Source organism: Tripterygium wilfordii, chromosome 6 (assembly GCF_013401445.1).
Source record: "Tripterygium wilfordii isolate XIE 37 chromosome 6, ASM1340144v1, whole genome shotgun sequence".
Taxonomy (NCBI): domain Eukaryota; kingdom Viridiplantae; phylum Streptophyta; class Magnoliopsida; order Celastrales; family Celastraceae; genus Tripterygium; species Tripterygium wilfordii.
The window spans coordinates 1,726,940-1,740,834 of NC_052237.1; the positions used below are offsets into that span (position 1 = coordinate 1,726,940).

The window sequence follows — 13,895 nt, forward strand, 5'->3', positions numbered from 1 at the left end:
CCCAGACTCAAGGGCCCAGCCCAAAAAGCCCAGTCTTAACTTCCCAGAATAAAAGGCCCAGTAGCAACGGCCCAGCCCATAAGGTCCAGTCGCAACGGCCCAGTTTATAGTATTCCCAAGTCCCAACCCAGGTAACAAGCCCCGTTTTCCGAGTTTAACGGGTTGGGCCCACATCAATTTATATCTCTCAAGTCTCAGGTCTCATTTTTACTTCGATCTAATAGTTCTTAAAGGAAGCACTTAACCATCACGTAATGCTTTCTTAAAAAGAATATGGAAGAAGATAATAAGTCACCGTACCACCGCCTATGATAGTTGCCAAATAAAACTGCTAAAACAAAAGTGTCGAACATATGAGAAAGTAAGCCCCTCAGCTTCCATAGGAAGTAAACAGGTCCCAAAAAATACATGGACTCTAGTTTATCTTCATGGGAAACTATTATTCTCGGGTGAAAAGGAATTACGAGTGCGGATTTTACAGGATTATACCTTCACTATGAGAGAAACTTGAGATGCAGGATACAGATTTACAAAATAAATGAAGCTCTTCCGCTTGACTGAACGATGAGGTTAGAGAGAGCACTTACCAAGAGAGAGAGAGAGAGAGAGAGAGAGAGAGATCAGCTCCAGCTAGAGTGCCACGAATAATTGAGCAAGAATTATACTGCCCCTAGACGTTAGGTTGGGCCTCCTGGAAGACTTGAAATTTCTACAAGCTAATACTTTCTATCACCCACAGGCATTCTTTTCTAAGAGGTGAATCTGTAAAAATGGCTTTGATGAAATCTTTCACCTGCAAAAATAGTAAAGGTCGAATGCACAGAGAAAAGAATGACGATGAAGAACACAACAGAGTTAAGTAATTCTTCCTACAGTGCTTGAAAGTGGCATCCTTGTTTGGCATGTACAAGCAGCAAACCTCCAGTTGAATTTGTAGATAGCAGAAAGTCAGAAACGACAATGTAATTATAACGCCTGTAAATGGTACTGTATGTACATTTTCTTATTCATAGTACTGATGAGGATATGTTTCCAGGAAATGAAAACACTAACCAGTCCTACATCTAAAACAAGCGAAATCAGTTTCCTTCCTAGTTTCCCTAATAATCCAGAGAAAAATATGTTATTTAAAACATTCAAAGCCTACCTCTCATACTGTAAGGCCTGCACTCCGGAGTTCTCCACTTTCCCAAGCAGATGTTACGGATTTTAAAGGCATATCTAAAAGTTCTGGCAAAGCAACGAAACATGCAGATATTAGAAGAATTCTCTTGCATGCAATCTAACTAGTTTTCAACAGATCTCTAGAGAAACATACGCCAAAAGGCATGCCTGCCAATTTGCGAATTTTGTGTAAAGATGGAAAGAGATCATCAAGTGGGCCTGGACATTCCTCTTCTGAATTCCCCCTTTGGTTGGCAACATTTAGGGACTCCATTAGGAAAGATAGATTTTTCAGCATCAAATGAATTAGTCTTTGTAGCTGCAATCGTAAGAAGAGATCAGACATTCTTGCACAAAAAGATTTAAAATTTACAAGAAAACAAGTGCCAGTATGACTAGATGTACCTGTAATGTTTCTTCTGCCACCATATCATCTAGAAGGAGAATCTACCTTGCAATTTTAGAAAAGACTGCTTCGAGGACAGCACACATGCTGCACTTGTAGGTTAAAGGCAGCAAGAGCGGCTCCCATATAATGCGTACTTTCTCAAGAATAAAAACAACCTAATCAGAAAGCATTGCACTCTATATCATTTTTTTCTGTATGAAGAAAAATATTATTACAAAAAGGGCGACGGCACAAGGAGTGCTGCCAAAGGCAACCCAAAAGGAGAGTGCTTCAACAGTACTAGCATTTTATTTTATTTTTTTTACATTGAATACCCATTAAGAAAAAAATCAAAAAAAGTTGAAGCAAAACCATCCAAGTGCAAAAATAAGAGAATCTAACTGCAACAAAAGTCTACAGAACAATCTCTACAAAAAATTTGAAGCAAAACCATCCAAGTGCAAAAATAAGAGAACCTAACTGCAACAAAAGTCTACAGAACAATCTCTACCTGATCAATGCTAAACTTTGCACATTCAAATTGTTTCATTTGATGAGTATTCTGAAATCCATCAGCGCCACCTATAGCCTAAGATTTGAAAAGAAAAACAAAATGCCAGACATTTAGTAAATAAAGAAAGGAAAATTTAGAAATTTAATAGCAAATGCCAAGAACAGGCATTGTACGTAATACAGCATGAACATACCTCATTCAGATTATAAATAACCTGCTGAATTTGTCTCTCCAATATTTCTTCTGCCATTAAAAGAAAACTTGGAGCCATGTCAACAAACATGACGTGCTCCTTGATTGAACTTGGAAAGTCTGCACGATACTGACATGACATGACACAACTTTTTAATGTGTAGGATATAAGGAAAAAACATTTATTGTAGGTAACATCACAGGAATTTCCCCCTCTTCCCTGAAGTGATAGTACATAGCAAACTAAATCATAAGTACACTTCAGTTAAAACATAGCAAACTCTCGTTTTTTTCAGACTGTTAAAATGTTGTAAGCTGGGAAGAAGAAAAAAAATTATGCACGAGATAAGGACGATTGGATTCATGTATTTAACCCCAAATTGTCTGGACAAATGCTTCAATAATGATGACAAGAAAATGACAAATTCATATTACAGCTAAGGTGTAAAATAAGTTTTCCCTCTTCAGCAGAGTGACATTTCAATTGAATTGAATTTATTGTGCATTCGTGCTAAAACAATAGCCAATTAACATCCAACCAAGATGTTCAATATCATCAAATACCATTCCATTTCTCTCCAACCATGATCTCTAAGTCAGAAATGACCATAATTTCAAAAATAACTTTCATTCAAAAAAAAGTAAAAAACATACGAGGGAAAGAGAGGACCATTGAATTCCTGGCATAAGCTGGACACCATCCAAGTCTGGGAAGATAGTGAGATATTTTAATTTTATAAATTCGTTCCTTTCCCATACACACCCTCCCGGCATCCCCATTCTTTAAGGTAAAATACATACTGTTCATTAAGGGAGGAAAAGTTTTAAAAAAAAAAACAAAACAAAATTGTCAAGCATAAGACTGTCACACATCTCTTAATGTAATTGTACAAGCAAGTATGGTTCCCTTACAAAGGCATTATAAGTTAACATTCACCATCAATTAGAAAGTTCTCTGTCATATGACCCAAAGAATTTCAAAGCACAACTATCCTGCTCAAGTAATGAAGGTTGGTTTCTCATTCTGTGCAAAGGTGATAGACTAGTATTATTTGTAAAGGTTCTATTACCAATCACCAGTGTATGCATCATACAAGAGATAAGCTCAAACATGCAATCATGTCATTACTTAAAGATAAATTGTTTACTCTTAGCAACCTTAAGCGTCTGGTGCACTAGCTGCATTAGTCGAGAAGCTGCTTTGGACACCACACACCTTTCAGATAGAAAAACCAAGTCAACAAGTTCTGTAGAATTTGCAGCTTTTCCACCATTCTTCAATACTGGAATGTTACTCGTATAACCCTGCAGAAAAGGAATTTACAACCAATGCAACAAAATATCAACAACAATATGAATGCACCAGTCTCAGAAAACAAACTTGTGGAATGGAAAAGTCACACTGTAGAAGATAATTTCTCGCTTTTGCCAATAACCCAATATTTCTGTCTTCTTCCTTGAAGCAAAATAAACCTCAACATTTTCAGCAAAATTGGTCAACCTTTTCTCTCCACAATCAGATGCTGAAATAAACATCATTTCCCTTAAAGCAGATTCAGACGTGCACTCGATGATCTTCAGGAAGTCAGTGAGTTTCGAAGCATCTTCAGGAACAACCTGAAACACAAAATTATATGTAACTTAATCTGCCGTCCTTCAAAACTACAATTCCCTAAATCAGAAGCAACTTGTATAATATGTAATTACACACTGACTATCCAAATAGCACAAGTCAGAGAGAATTCCAACAAATTCAAAGCAGGGGTAATCTCAGAGTTCATGATGTCCCAAAACTGGCTAGTAAGGTCAACCGCTTAACTTAAATAATAAAGAAATAGTTTCTAATTTCCCTTTATAGTAACCAATGTGGCAATGTCCCACGGCATGGCTGATATAACATTTGAATTTGAGAACGGCGTAATTTCCCCCACCTCAACCAACTTCCTCTGGAACTAATAATTGCTAAACAAGCAGAGAGAAAAGCCTCTATCAACCAAACTCAGTATGGCAAGCCCTGAACCCAAACTAAACATCTATCATAATTTTTGCTAGAGAAGTCTGTTATGCTGTTCTTGAGGTCATTTTGTCAAATGCAGGCAGGCAGCTGGGGAGACCAAGTTACAAAGGGTATAAACTATAAACTACAGCCTCCAGTTCTTATATTCAGTTATTCATATAGCAGGCATGACTCGAGTTCAATATAATAATTTCACCAGAACAGTCAAATGAAAAATTGGCAGCCTACTTCCAAATCTAAATATCAAAGAGAAGAAGAAGTTTGAGAGAGAGAGAGAGAGCCAGACCCTATACTGTGTCATTCCTTTCCAGTATGAGACATTATACTTGGTCGTTCCTTTTTTCTTAAGAGAATCAAAGGCACTTCACTGATGAAACAAACCTTAGACAGTTAAAACTCAAGTCATTCTTATTTAGTTACTTATCACAACTTAACAAATGAAGTTGCAGCTCAATTTTGAAGAAAGGTTGCAACAAACCTTGGACAGAAAGTGCGAAATAATCAGTTCCGATATCCTTGGCCATGTCAGTTTTCCAAAACATCGAACCCAAGAACCATTCTGGAAGGATATACATTTGTGAATAAACTTTACAATGTGAATAACCCCCGAATAAATAGTCTCACCGTCCACATTTCCAATCTGAAATTTTAGAGGAAAAGAAATGTTAAAGCAATAGTAATAGTAAGAATATTAAATTGCCAAAAAAGGTATAGAGGAGTCTTACTAGATAAATGAAGAAGATTCAGCTTTTAATCCATCATTTAAAATTTTTTATCCACATATGCGCTTTTGATTCATCCCCTACCTCCAATAGAGAAGGAAAAAAAAACTAAACGATGTCATCGAATACCATCAACCATCGGCCATCGGCCAACCATATACATTTAGGCCAGTCAATCTACACATCATAATCTTCTCATAAGTTAGTTTAGAACACATCAACTATTTACCTCAGCATCAGGTGAAGGCTCTATCTTCAAGTTTGCCTCAGATGTTCCTCTCAATCCTATATTTACCTCTTCTCCAACTGAAACAGGTGATCCATACTTTACGACAGGAGCAATGAAAAACTTAATAATCTGGTCAGCAACTTTAGCAAGTCCATGATCTAAAATCCCAACCACCTACAATAACGATGCACAAAACATTCTCAGGAAGTATGCTACCATGAAACAAAGAGAAAAAATGTGTAGACAGTAAAATAAGGTTCATTGCCTAGAATAATGCTTTAGTTTGAAAGAAAGACAGAGGAAAATGAGGTTCAGTTTAGGAGAAATGGAAAAACAGTTCCCACAATTTTGCTTGTTGTTCAGATTGAGATGCAAAATATAAAAAAACCAAAAATCCCGCTCAATTGAAATATAAGAAGTGAACTCACTTCCTTTGCTTCCAGAACTGTGTGAAGCTGAATTGCAGGGATCCCTTCAATGCTCAAATGATACAGGACACGAACCCTATTAAACTTCGGCTCAAACCGCACCCCATGTTCCATCAACCTCATAAGTTTGTCTTGAATCTACAAACTCAAATCCAATTCCTCTAAAAAAAAAATGTCACAAACTCAATAAAAATCACCAATTAACGATGATAAATGCCATCAAACCATCCATTGCTGAGTAATGGCAGACAAAAAGTATCAAAAACCTCGTAAGTACATTTTAAGAGCCTAGTGTTTACTAGTTCCTCTATCATCCAAGAAACCAAACAGAAATTTCAAACAAAATGACAAGTGTATCAAAAAATACCTCCTCAAGGCAATCAAGCCACTCCTTCCTCAACAAACCGTACACTACGGGCTCTTTCTCCTCTTCATCGCCAATCCTCAAACCTTTCTTCAACGCTCTCAACTCCTCAGCCGCAAATATCAGACGTCCATTTTTCACCGCCTCCTTTGCTCCCTTCAACCGCTCACTGAATTCCAAAATCACCTTCACCAGCTCCAACAATTCTCTTTTCATCTTGGCCTCTTTCATCTTATCATTCACCTCATCAATTATCTCTTTAATCTCGACGTCGGTCGGAGATCAAACCTAAAAGATCAGTCAATTCAGTGGAAACTTCGTTCGTCTTTAAAACAGCGTCGTTGCAGACGGAGAAGAGAGAGGAAAAATCGTCGTAATGTGACAGAATGTACGAGTGGACCTTGGACTTGATATGTAGGGAGTGGGACTCCAGACGATTGATGAGGAGGCGGCGATCGGGTGCGGACAGAGGAGAGGTAGGATCGGTGAGATCATGTGCAGAGAGGAGGTCCCGGACGTTGATAGCGTCTAGCAGGGCCTCCATTCTGATCAATTCAGGTGGATTTGACTGCCGCCGACCAGAGTGAGCGCTTCGTTACAGCTCACGGAGTCGGTTTTAGCCTTTTAGGGAAAGCTGAAGAGGAAATTGTGGACTGGAGAACTGAACTGGTGGTCTAGAGGCGGCAAAAGGGTAACGCGCGCTGCGAGCGTTGAGGTTTTATTTGGGCCTCTTTGGAAGCTTTGGGCCTTTCACCTGTCCTCCCAGTGCTGGGCCCATGACTCTTATGGTCCAATCACTAAGCCCATAAAAAATATAAGAAAACAAGATTTAAAATTTTAAAAAAAATGAATCGGGCCAAGCATAGCCGCATAGGTGAAAAAACCCAGAAAACAATCCATTCTTTATTTCCCAGAAATAAGGAACCAGATACAAATCTTGGACTAAAACATTTTAGAATTCAATCCAATACATGGAAGGAAAAAAACCGATAAGTAGAAAAAAGCAAACGTAAAATAAAAGACACTTGAACATCTCTCTTGAACAGAGGATCCAATTAATCCCTGTTCCAGACACCCCATATTTTCTCTCCAATGAAGCTCACAATCTTCCTCACAGACCCATCCTCCACACCATCTTCACTACCACCGCTGCCGCCGTCACTGCAACTGACCACTCCCTCCATCGATTCAACCCCACCCACTTTGTTGTCCACCATTTTGGTTTTCCCAGAATTCTTGTCCTTCACATCCTGAACTCTCTTCCCCCCTCTCTCCTTTCTCCTTTTCGTATTACTCTTATTCTTGTTTTCCCAGAACAACCCTTCTTCATACGCTTCAATGATTTCGTGTATAAGTTGCCGGTTAGGTGACGCGTCCCAGCGTGCCCAGAAATTCATATAGCATCGAAAGCAATTGCATTCAAAAACAGGGGAGTGATGCAGATTACCATCAACACAACCCCGAGTACGATTGCTGCTCTTGACACTCGCTTTTCGTTGGTCGGAAAATTTGTTGTTTGTAGTACTTGTTCTGTTCCAGGAGATGAGATAAGCTAACACTTCTCTGTCTTCAGCCGAAAGCCCGGTTGCGAGGGTGAGAATTGTCGCCGGAATAAGCGATGAGCGGTCGGTGAGCGGTGATGGGTGAATCTTGCCGTTCTTGTAGAGTTTCTTCTTCATGGTGTGTCAGTTTTGAAGTTTGAAGGGTGTATGTATAACTCACGCAACTTTGCTTTTGTACTACTGTATTTGTCAAAATTGGGTGCTCTGTAGAAACAGAGTAATCCAAGCACGCGCCTTGTTGACCAGCGATGATACTCACAAAATTATAATTAGTTTTAAAATACAATTTATCATAAGTTAAACATCTTTTGTGATTAATTTTGTCGTTATGAATAGTTTAAGATAGGCTATATGAATATACCATTACCTACATAAAGACATATGGTATGTGCTTAAAATGGCAGGGAAACTGCAATGACTCCTACTGCAGCGCCGTTGTCCGCATGATTAGCCATCAAGATTTCATGTCTTAATTCCTTAACACTTTCATCTATACAACCTCTCTCAGTCTCTCTTCTCTTTTTAATATTTTATTAATGTGGTTAAAATTTTCTTAAGCTAAGTTTATTAGTTATGCTAATCACTATTAATAAAAGACTTAAGTGGGTCCTGTCTAATTGGAAGTGTTGTCCACTCTCTTGCTGCGGGAAGATAACAGTGGTCTTGAGCAACTAATGGTCATACTTTGAAAATGGAATATACAAAGAATTGTGCAGTAGAAAATCAATTTTGACCAGAAATGTTCACATGGTAAAAGAAAAGAGTACCATGTGAAACCTTGTTCTAGGTTCTCTAAGATCAAGAGACTAGAATAATGTCTTGTTAGACGGTTCATCCCCTGGAGCTTTGCTATTGCAGTCCAAAAGATTTGTATGTGAGAAATAATGCCAAAATGAATCAATGAAACCATGTGTTCGAAAGGCATATTTGAATACCGACAACAACACCATACAACTTGTCTTTTGGATATTCGATATGAGTTCAAACTCGACCATGAGGCCAACGCGCACGTAAATTATCAATAAATATGATGTTTTTCACACATGTTTTTTCCATTACATAATTTGGAGCAATGACAAAAATATCTTGGATTCTCAGCTGAAAAACAGAGTAGAGACAAAGTTAATCACGTTTCCCAATATTTCATATTGGTCGCATTCTCTTGTGATCATTCTAGCGAAGCACAACAAAATAGAATGGCTAAAAAGATGCTTCAACCATTACATTAAACTCCCTTAATATTCATCACCACACATGATTTATTTATATATATATATATATATATATATATACTACAACTGTATCTCTCTCTCTGTTTTGTGAAAACAGGGACACATGTTCAGGTACATATCAATCATTTAAATTCCGCGAGAACATTCTTTACCATGTAATCTGCAACGATAAGGTTTGTTCTCTCTGTCGGATGGAATGCATCCCAAAACACATACTTGTTGGCATCAGTGCAGGTGAACATACGTGTTCGACCACAAGCGTAACCCATCTCGAACATCCCTGTTGCGCAACACCCTGCTCCGGTCACTTGAAACCCTGCAAAAGGCCATAGAACAAAGCTTAACAGAGGTGAGAATCAGTACTATATCCCTCTATTTTCAATTAGTGGAGTCTTGTGAATTTATTAAAATCCCCACCAACCAAAGAACCTGATATGTTATCCCTTTAAATGCTAAAGCAAAGATATATATACATGTTCAGGAATTCTAGGTGAACGTACCATAAAGTGAAGGTCTATTTATGATATTCATAAGAACAAAATAAGGATTTGAGAAAACCAGCTTGATCCCAGGAAGTTCCTTATTCAACTCCACAGTCATATTCTTCAACTTGTCATTGAATTCAAGAGCAATAATGTTGTATCTCTCCACACAATCATAAGAAGCTGCAATGTTTGTGGTTCTCTCTAATGGCATACAACCCATCGGAGGAATCCCGCCGAGCGATATCTTTCGAGCCCCGAGACCATAGAGTTCCTTAACAAAGTTTCTGGCAATTCCGACAAGGAAATCCTCGTATTGTCCAGGAGTATATTGACTCGGTCTTCCTGGCATTGAGTAGTAGTTCTCCATGAAATCATTGGTTCCAAGGCTTGTCATGTACAAGGCCTCGCTTATTATTTGGTTACCTTTGATTTCTCCCATATATGCTTTTAGTCTGTTCTGGTAATCCTTGTAATACTCCAGTTGCTTCCAGAGTGGTATCACAGACTACAGAGAACAACGTGAAAATAAAGTACGTACTTAAAAAACAAACAAAAATGATAAAGATCTCAACAGTTGGTAGCCCAATTATCCCAGCCGCTACATAACATTAAATGAATTCGTTGACTCCATATGTCTCATATGATGTACGTGAAATACAAGTTGGGATAATTGATATGCCAGTTAATGGGATCCTATCAATTAGAAAGAAAAAAAAATGGATACTTGTTATTTTAGTATTTTACCAGAACATCAGCTGTGGCATTGTCATACCCAGTAGCAGCAGAAGCAAAAGTGACACCAACAGCGAAAGCAGATATATTATAAGCAGGATCCAAGTAGGCAGGTATGGTTGGGTTGAGCCCCATAGCCTGAGAAATAAAATCAGTAGCAATTCGACCGTTGGAGAACCGACCGGTGGGGCGGCCACCGGCAAAGTCACGACCATAAGGCGCGAAATTGCTTCTGGCAACCGTGGGAATGAAATTGTTGTTCCCAGCATCAACAGAGGAATCTCCGAACACTATAACTGCCGGTACTTTTGACTCAGTTTTGGTGACTAACATGAGCAATTGCGTTGCCAACAAGAAGCTGGAGATGATGTAGTTGTACGCCATTTTGGATGATTGTTCCTTGTGTGTGTGTGTTTTGTTTCAGGGAGCTAGACAATACAGAACTACGTACATGGAACTGGTGAGGGACTTGTTGATGTATAAATATTGGTTGGAAAAATTAATGACTTCTGCACTTCTGTTGTGTAAAGGCGTTGGAGTCTTTAATTGCCGGTTTAAACAGTCGGGGGTACTCGTCACAATAACGTCTCGTACGGGGAAAATGTTTAGTGGTTCTGGTATGTTATTTCATGTGTGGACTGACCTGGTGTATTAGGACTAATAGCATTATAACATTTTATAATAAATTGATGTCAAATCATGAATGGTTGAGGATGATTTGAAATTTGATTTATAAACTATTTACTTTTATTTACGGGAATCATAACTCATGAAATATCACAATGTAATTGGTTTTGGCATATCATATCAACATGTGGTGTGGTATACCAATACCGTTTAATATTTTCACCTTCCAAACTATGACCCAAGTTCAGACGAATTTAATTTTTTTCCTATTTGTTTATTTATAGTATTCTAAGGAAATATGGATCCCATTAATTCCCAAATATTTCAATTACCTCATTTTCCCTAATGTTGTGGTAATTAAACAGTCAATTTATCAACGAATCTTGATCAGAAAAATATATATTTTTATATCTTGCTTATTCAATTTGATAGTTTAAAAAATACTTGTGGCTTGACACATATATTGGAAGCTAATATATTATGGTAAATGGAATGCCTTGTCATCATTGAATTTTACCATTTGAGTATTTTCACTCGATGCCACAGTTGCCAGAATAGTATATTGAGTTAGCATCATAAAATGAGAGGAAAATAAAGTCTGCCCATATAATAATTAGTATAAGAAAATTAGTCAGCAGTCGAAATCAAATGGAAAGTCACACATTGTCCACCAAAATGAATACACAATACAGTTTTATATAATATTGAGAAAAAAAAACCTTCAATACTAGTATTTTAATTGTATTGACATAACACAACCGAGCAATATATAAATAAATGTTTTGTATCTCTCAGATGAGGACACGTTATATGGACTTAAGAACTAATTAATGGACGACATCCCATGAAAAACAAATTCGTACATATCCGTGACCCAAAATGGATAATATACTTAATTTGTTTTGGATTTGAATTTCCAAACAAGAAATCCACGTGTGTGTGTGTATATATATATATATATATATATATATATATATATTTCTCAAATCTGTCATCACCGAAAGATATGGATGTTGAGGAGGAGAAAGAGAGTTAGATGTGAAAGTGATGGCGAAGGGCATAGGCAGGCAAACAACAAGCATTGAAAGGTTCACAACAGAAATGGAGGTGCTAGCTGCTTTTGTGAACTTGTAATCAATGTTTTATAAATACACATGTGAAGAATTTTGTTCCACGAATGCCTCTTTTTTGGATGATTAATATTATTTGCACTCTAAAATTTGTTAAGTACACCTCAATCTTTATAAACCCTAGACGAAAATATAACATTACCAAGTACAACAACCCTTTTTTTGTTTTGGAGTAAAAATTCAGATTGCACCCCATCACCAAACCCTACTGACTGCGACCTCCGCCACCACCATCCAAGGGCGGAACCAGGAATTCACGTTAAGGGGGACTGTTAAAAGTTGGTGGGGGTCCAGGGGCAGCGCCCCCATAATTTTTTTTAGGCTATTTACATTACATCTATTTAATTGATAGTACAAGTTACTAAAATTAGTTGATTAGACATTTAGGCTTATTGTTAGTTGAGAGTCTTGAGACGAACTTACGAAGCAATACGGTTACACACTTGCACCAATGAAGGAGAGTAGGTACGGAGTGTGTTTTTTTTAGGTGGCTAAGTGTATATTTAGGTATGAACCTGTATATAATTGTATTTTTATTTATTTATATATACTTATATTAGTATATATCTATATGTATATGTATGTATGCATGTATCCATATATATGTGTATATATATATGTGCATGTATATATTTGTATATATATGTAAGTATATATATATAATTACCAAACATTTGGGGGGACTACAGCCTAGTGTAGTCCCCCCCTAAATCCGCCCTTGCCACCATCGCGACGAGAACCGTTTAGTCGCACCGCTCTCTCTAAGCCCTTCAACTTCGTACCTTCTCAATTGCCCTTCAAGTTCAAGAGAGTTTCCAAATCTACCATTTCTTGAACGCTCACCAGGGATTTGGGTGTAGCTATGGAGGAGAAGAAGCAGATTGACCCAGCTACGTGGTAGTGACCCGATTCTTTTGGGCGGTTTGGTGGCAAGTATGTCCCTCTAATGTATCCTCTCTCTGAGCTCGAAGACGCCTTCCATGAGCATGAGCTCGCTGACGACTCGGAGAAAGAAGAGAAGAGTTCATCCATCTGAATCCGACGATTTTTCATCTTTTTTTTAGTTAATTTCCTGTGTAAGATCTTCGTCTGACCTGGATTTCTGGAGATCCATGCAGGAAATGGTGGAGGCCCGTGGATTTGCCGATCTTCTTGGGTGGATTGTTGGTAGATGAAGATGAAGAGGAGGAACAAACAGGGTGTTATAAGATTTGTGTTTTTCGTTATAAAATAGTTGCTCTTAGTATCTCGTGGGGTGCAAATAGTCCCACTCTTTTTGGATCTGAAAGATCTCCTTGTATAAGCTCACGACAAGTGTCCACAACCACAAAACACATGCATGCAATCTTTACGTGATAATAATAATAATAGTTTGCCACAAAATATTCATGCATGCATGAACTTTAAGGTTTGCCAAGTCTTCGGTCAACGAAAGGGAATTAATTGCAGCTACCAAAATTCAATTTTTATTGGTTTAAATTAAAAGAAAATTTGTGTGGCTTTGAAGGGCCATTTGGGCTTTCTGTTTGGGTTGGGCTTTGATTGCAATGCGCATTACATTGACGTACCTAGCTAGTTAATTGATTCCTTCTCCATCGCAGTATTGGGCCTCATGGACTGTTTCGGTAATAAAAATGTATTAATCGGAGGTAGATCAAGATTCACTCTTTGGTTGAATTTAATGTTACGGGCCTTATGGGTTTCTAATTTTTCTATAGTTTTAAACAAAATAACTAAAAAAGTGAATATGCCATTTAAAGGATTTTTTTAAATTTAAATAATTTAAGAGCTAATATCATATGTAATGAACGTTTTATCATTTCATTTAAAGGTACAATCATGCAAACGAATGACACTCTGTGCATAGAACAACTTGCAGCATATATTAAATGTAACCGCTAATCTGCATTGATGTGATGTAATAAGTTAACTTTAATTAATTGATGGGGCAGGAAAACCAATAAGGAGTTGAAAAAACCAATTTTTAGAATGAGAATCAAATGTTAAATTGTACGAAATTTAAAAAAATTAAATATCAAATCATATATAAAATAATAATAAAAAATTAAAATCAATAATTTGAGAGTGAGAGAACCAAATTTGAGGGGG

The 13,895-nt window shown here is 37.5% G+C and overlaps 2 protein-coding genes and 1 pseudogene across 2 annotated transcripts; all 3 read right to left on the minus strand.

Moving 5' to 3' along the window:
* Nucleotides 1-289: 289 nt before the first annotated feature.
* Nucleotides 290-6,696, minus strand: LOC119999643 (annotated as a pseudogene).
* A 377-nt stretch (nucleotides 6,697-7,073) lies between these two features.
* Nucleotides 7,074-7,697, minus strand: LOC120000102. Its single transcript, XM_038847981.1, has one exon. It carries the CDS (start codon nucleotides 7,695-7,697, stop codon nucleotides 7,074-7,076), a length of 624 nt encoding a protein of 207 aa, XP_038703909.1.
* A 975-nt stretch (nucleotides 7,698-8,672) lies between these two features.
* LOC119999644 (GDSL esterase/lipase At2g04570-like) lies at nucleotides 8,673-10,460 on the minus strand. The gene is made up of 3 exons (XM_038847334.1): nucleotides 10,042-10,460; nucleotides 9,313-9,802; nucleotides 8,673-9,128 (listed from the first exon to the last, which is right to left on the minus strand). The coding sequence occupies exons 1-3, from the start codon at nucleotides 10,411-10,413 to the stop codon at nucleotides 8,935-8,937; spliced, it is 1,056 nt and encodes a 351-aa protein (XP_038703262.1). The 5' UTR covers nucleotides 10,414-10,460; the 3' UTR covers nucleotides 8,673-8,934.
* Between the last annotated feature and the right edge of the window lie 3,435 nt (nucleotides 10,461-13,895).

Coding starts and splice junctions, on each gene's coding strand:
- LOC120000102 (XM_038847981.1), bottom strand. CDS start 7,697: ATGAAGAAGAAACTCTACAAGAACGGCAAGATTCACCCATCACCGCTC.
- LOC119999644 (XM_038847334.1), bottom strand. CDS start 10,413: ATGGCGTACAACTACATCATCTCCAGCTTCTTGTTGGCAACGCAATTG. Junction 9,803..10,041: donor ATGCCACAGCTGATGTTCTG/GTAAAATACTAA, acceptor TGTTCTCTGTAG/TCTGTGATACCACTCTGGAA. Junction 9,129..9,312: donor AAATAGACCTTCACTTTATG/GTACGTTCACCT, acceptor GGCCTTTTGCAG/GGTTTCAAGTGACCGGAGCA.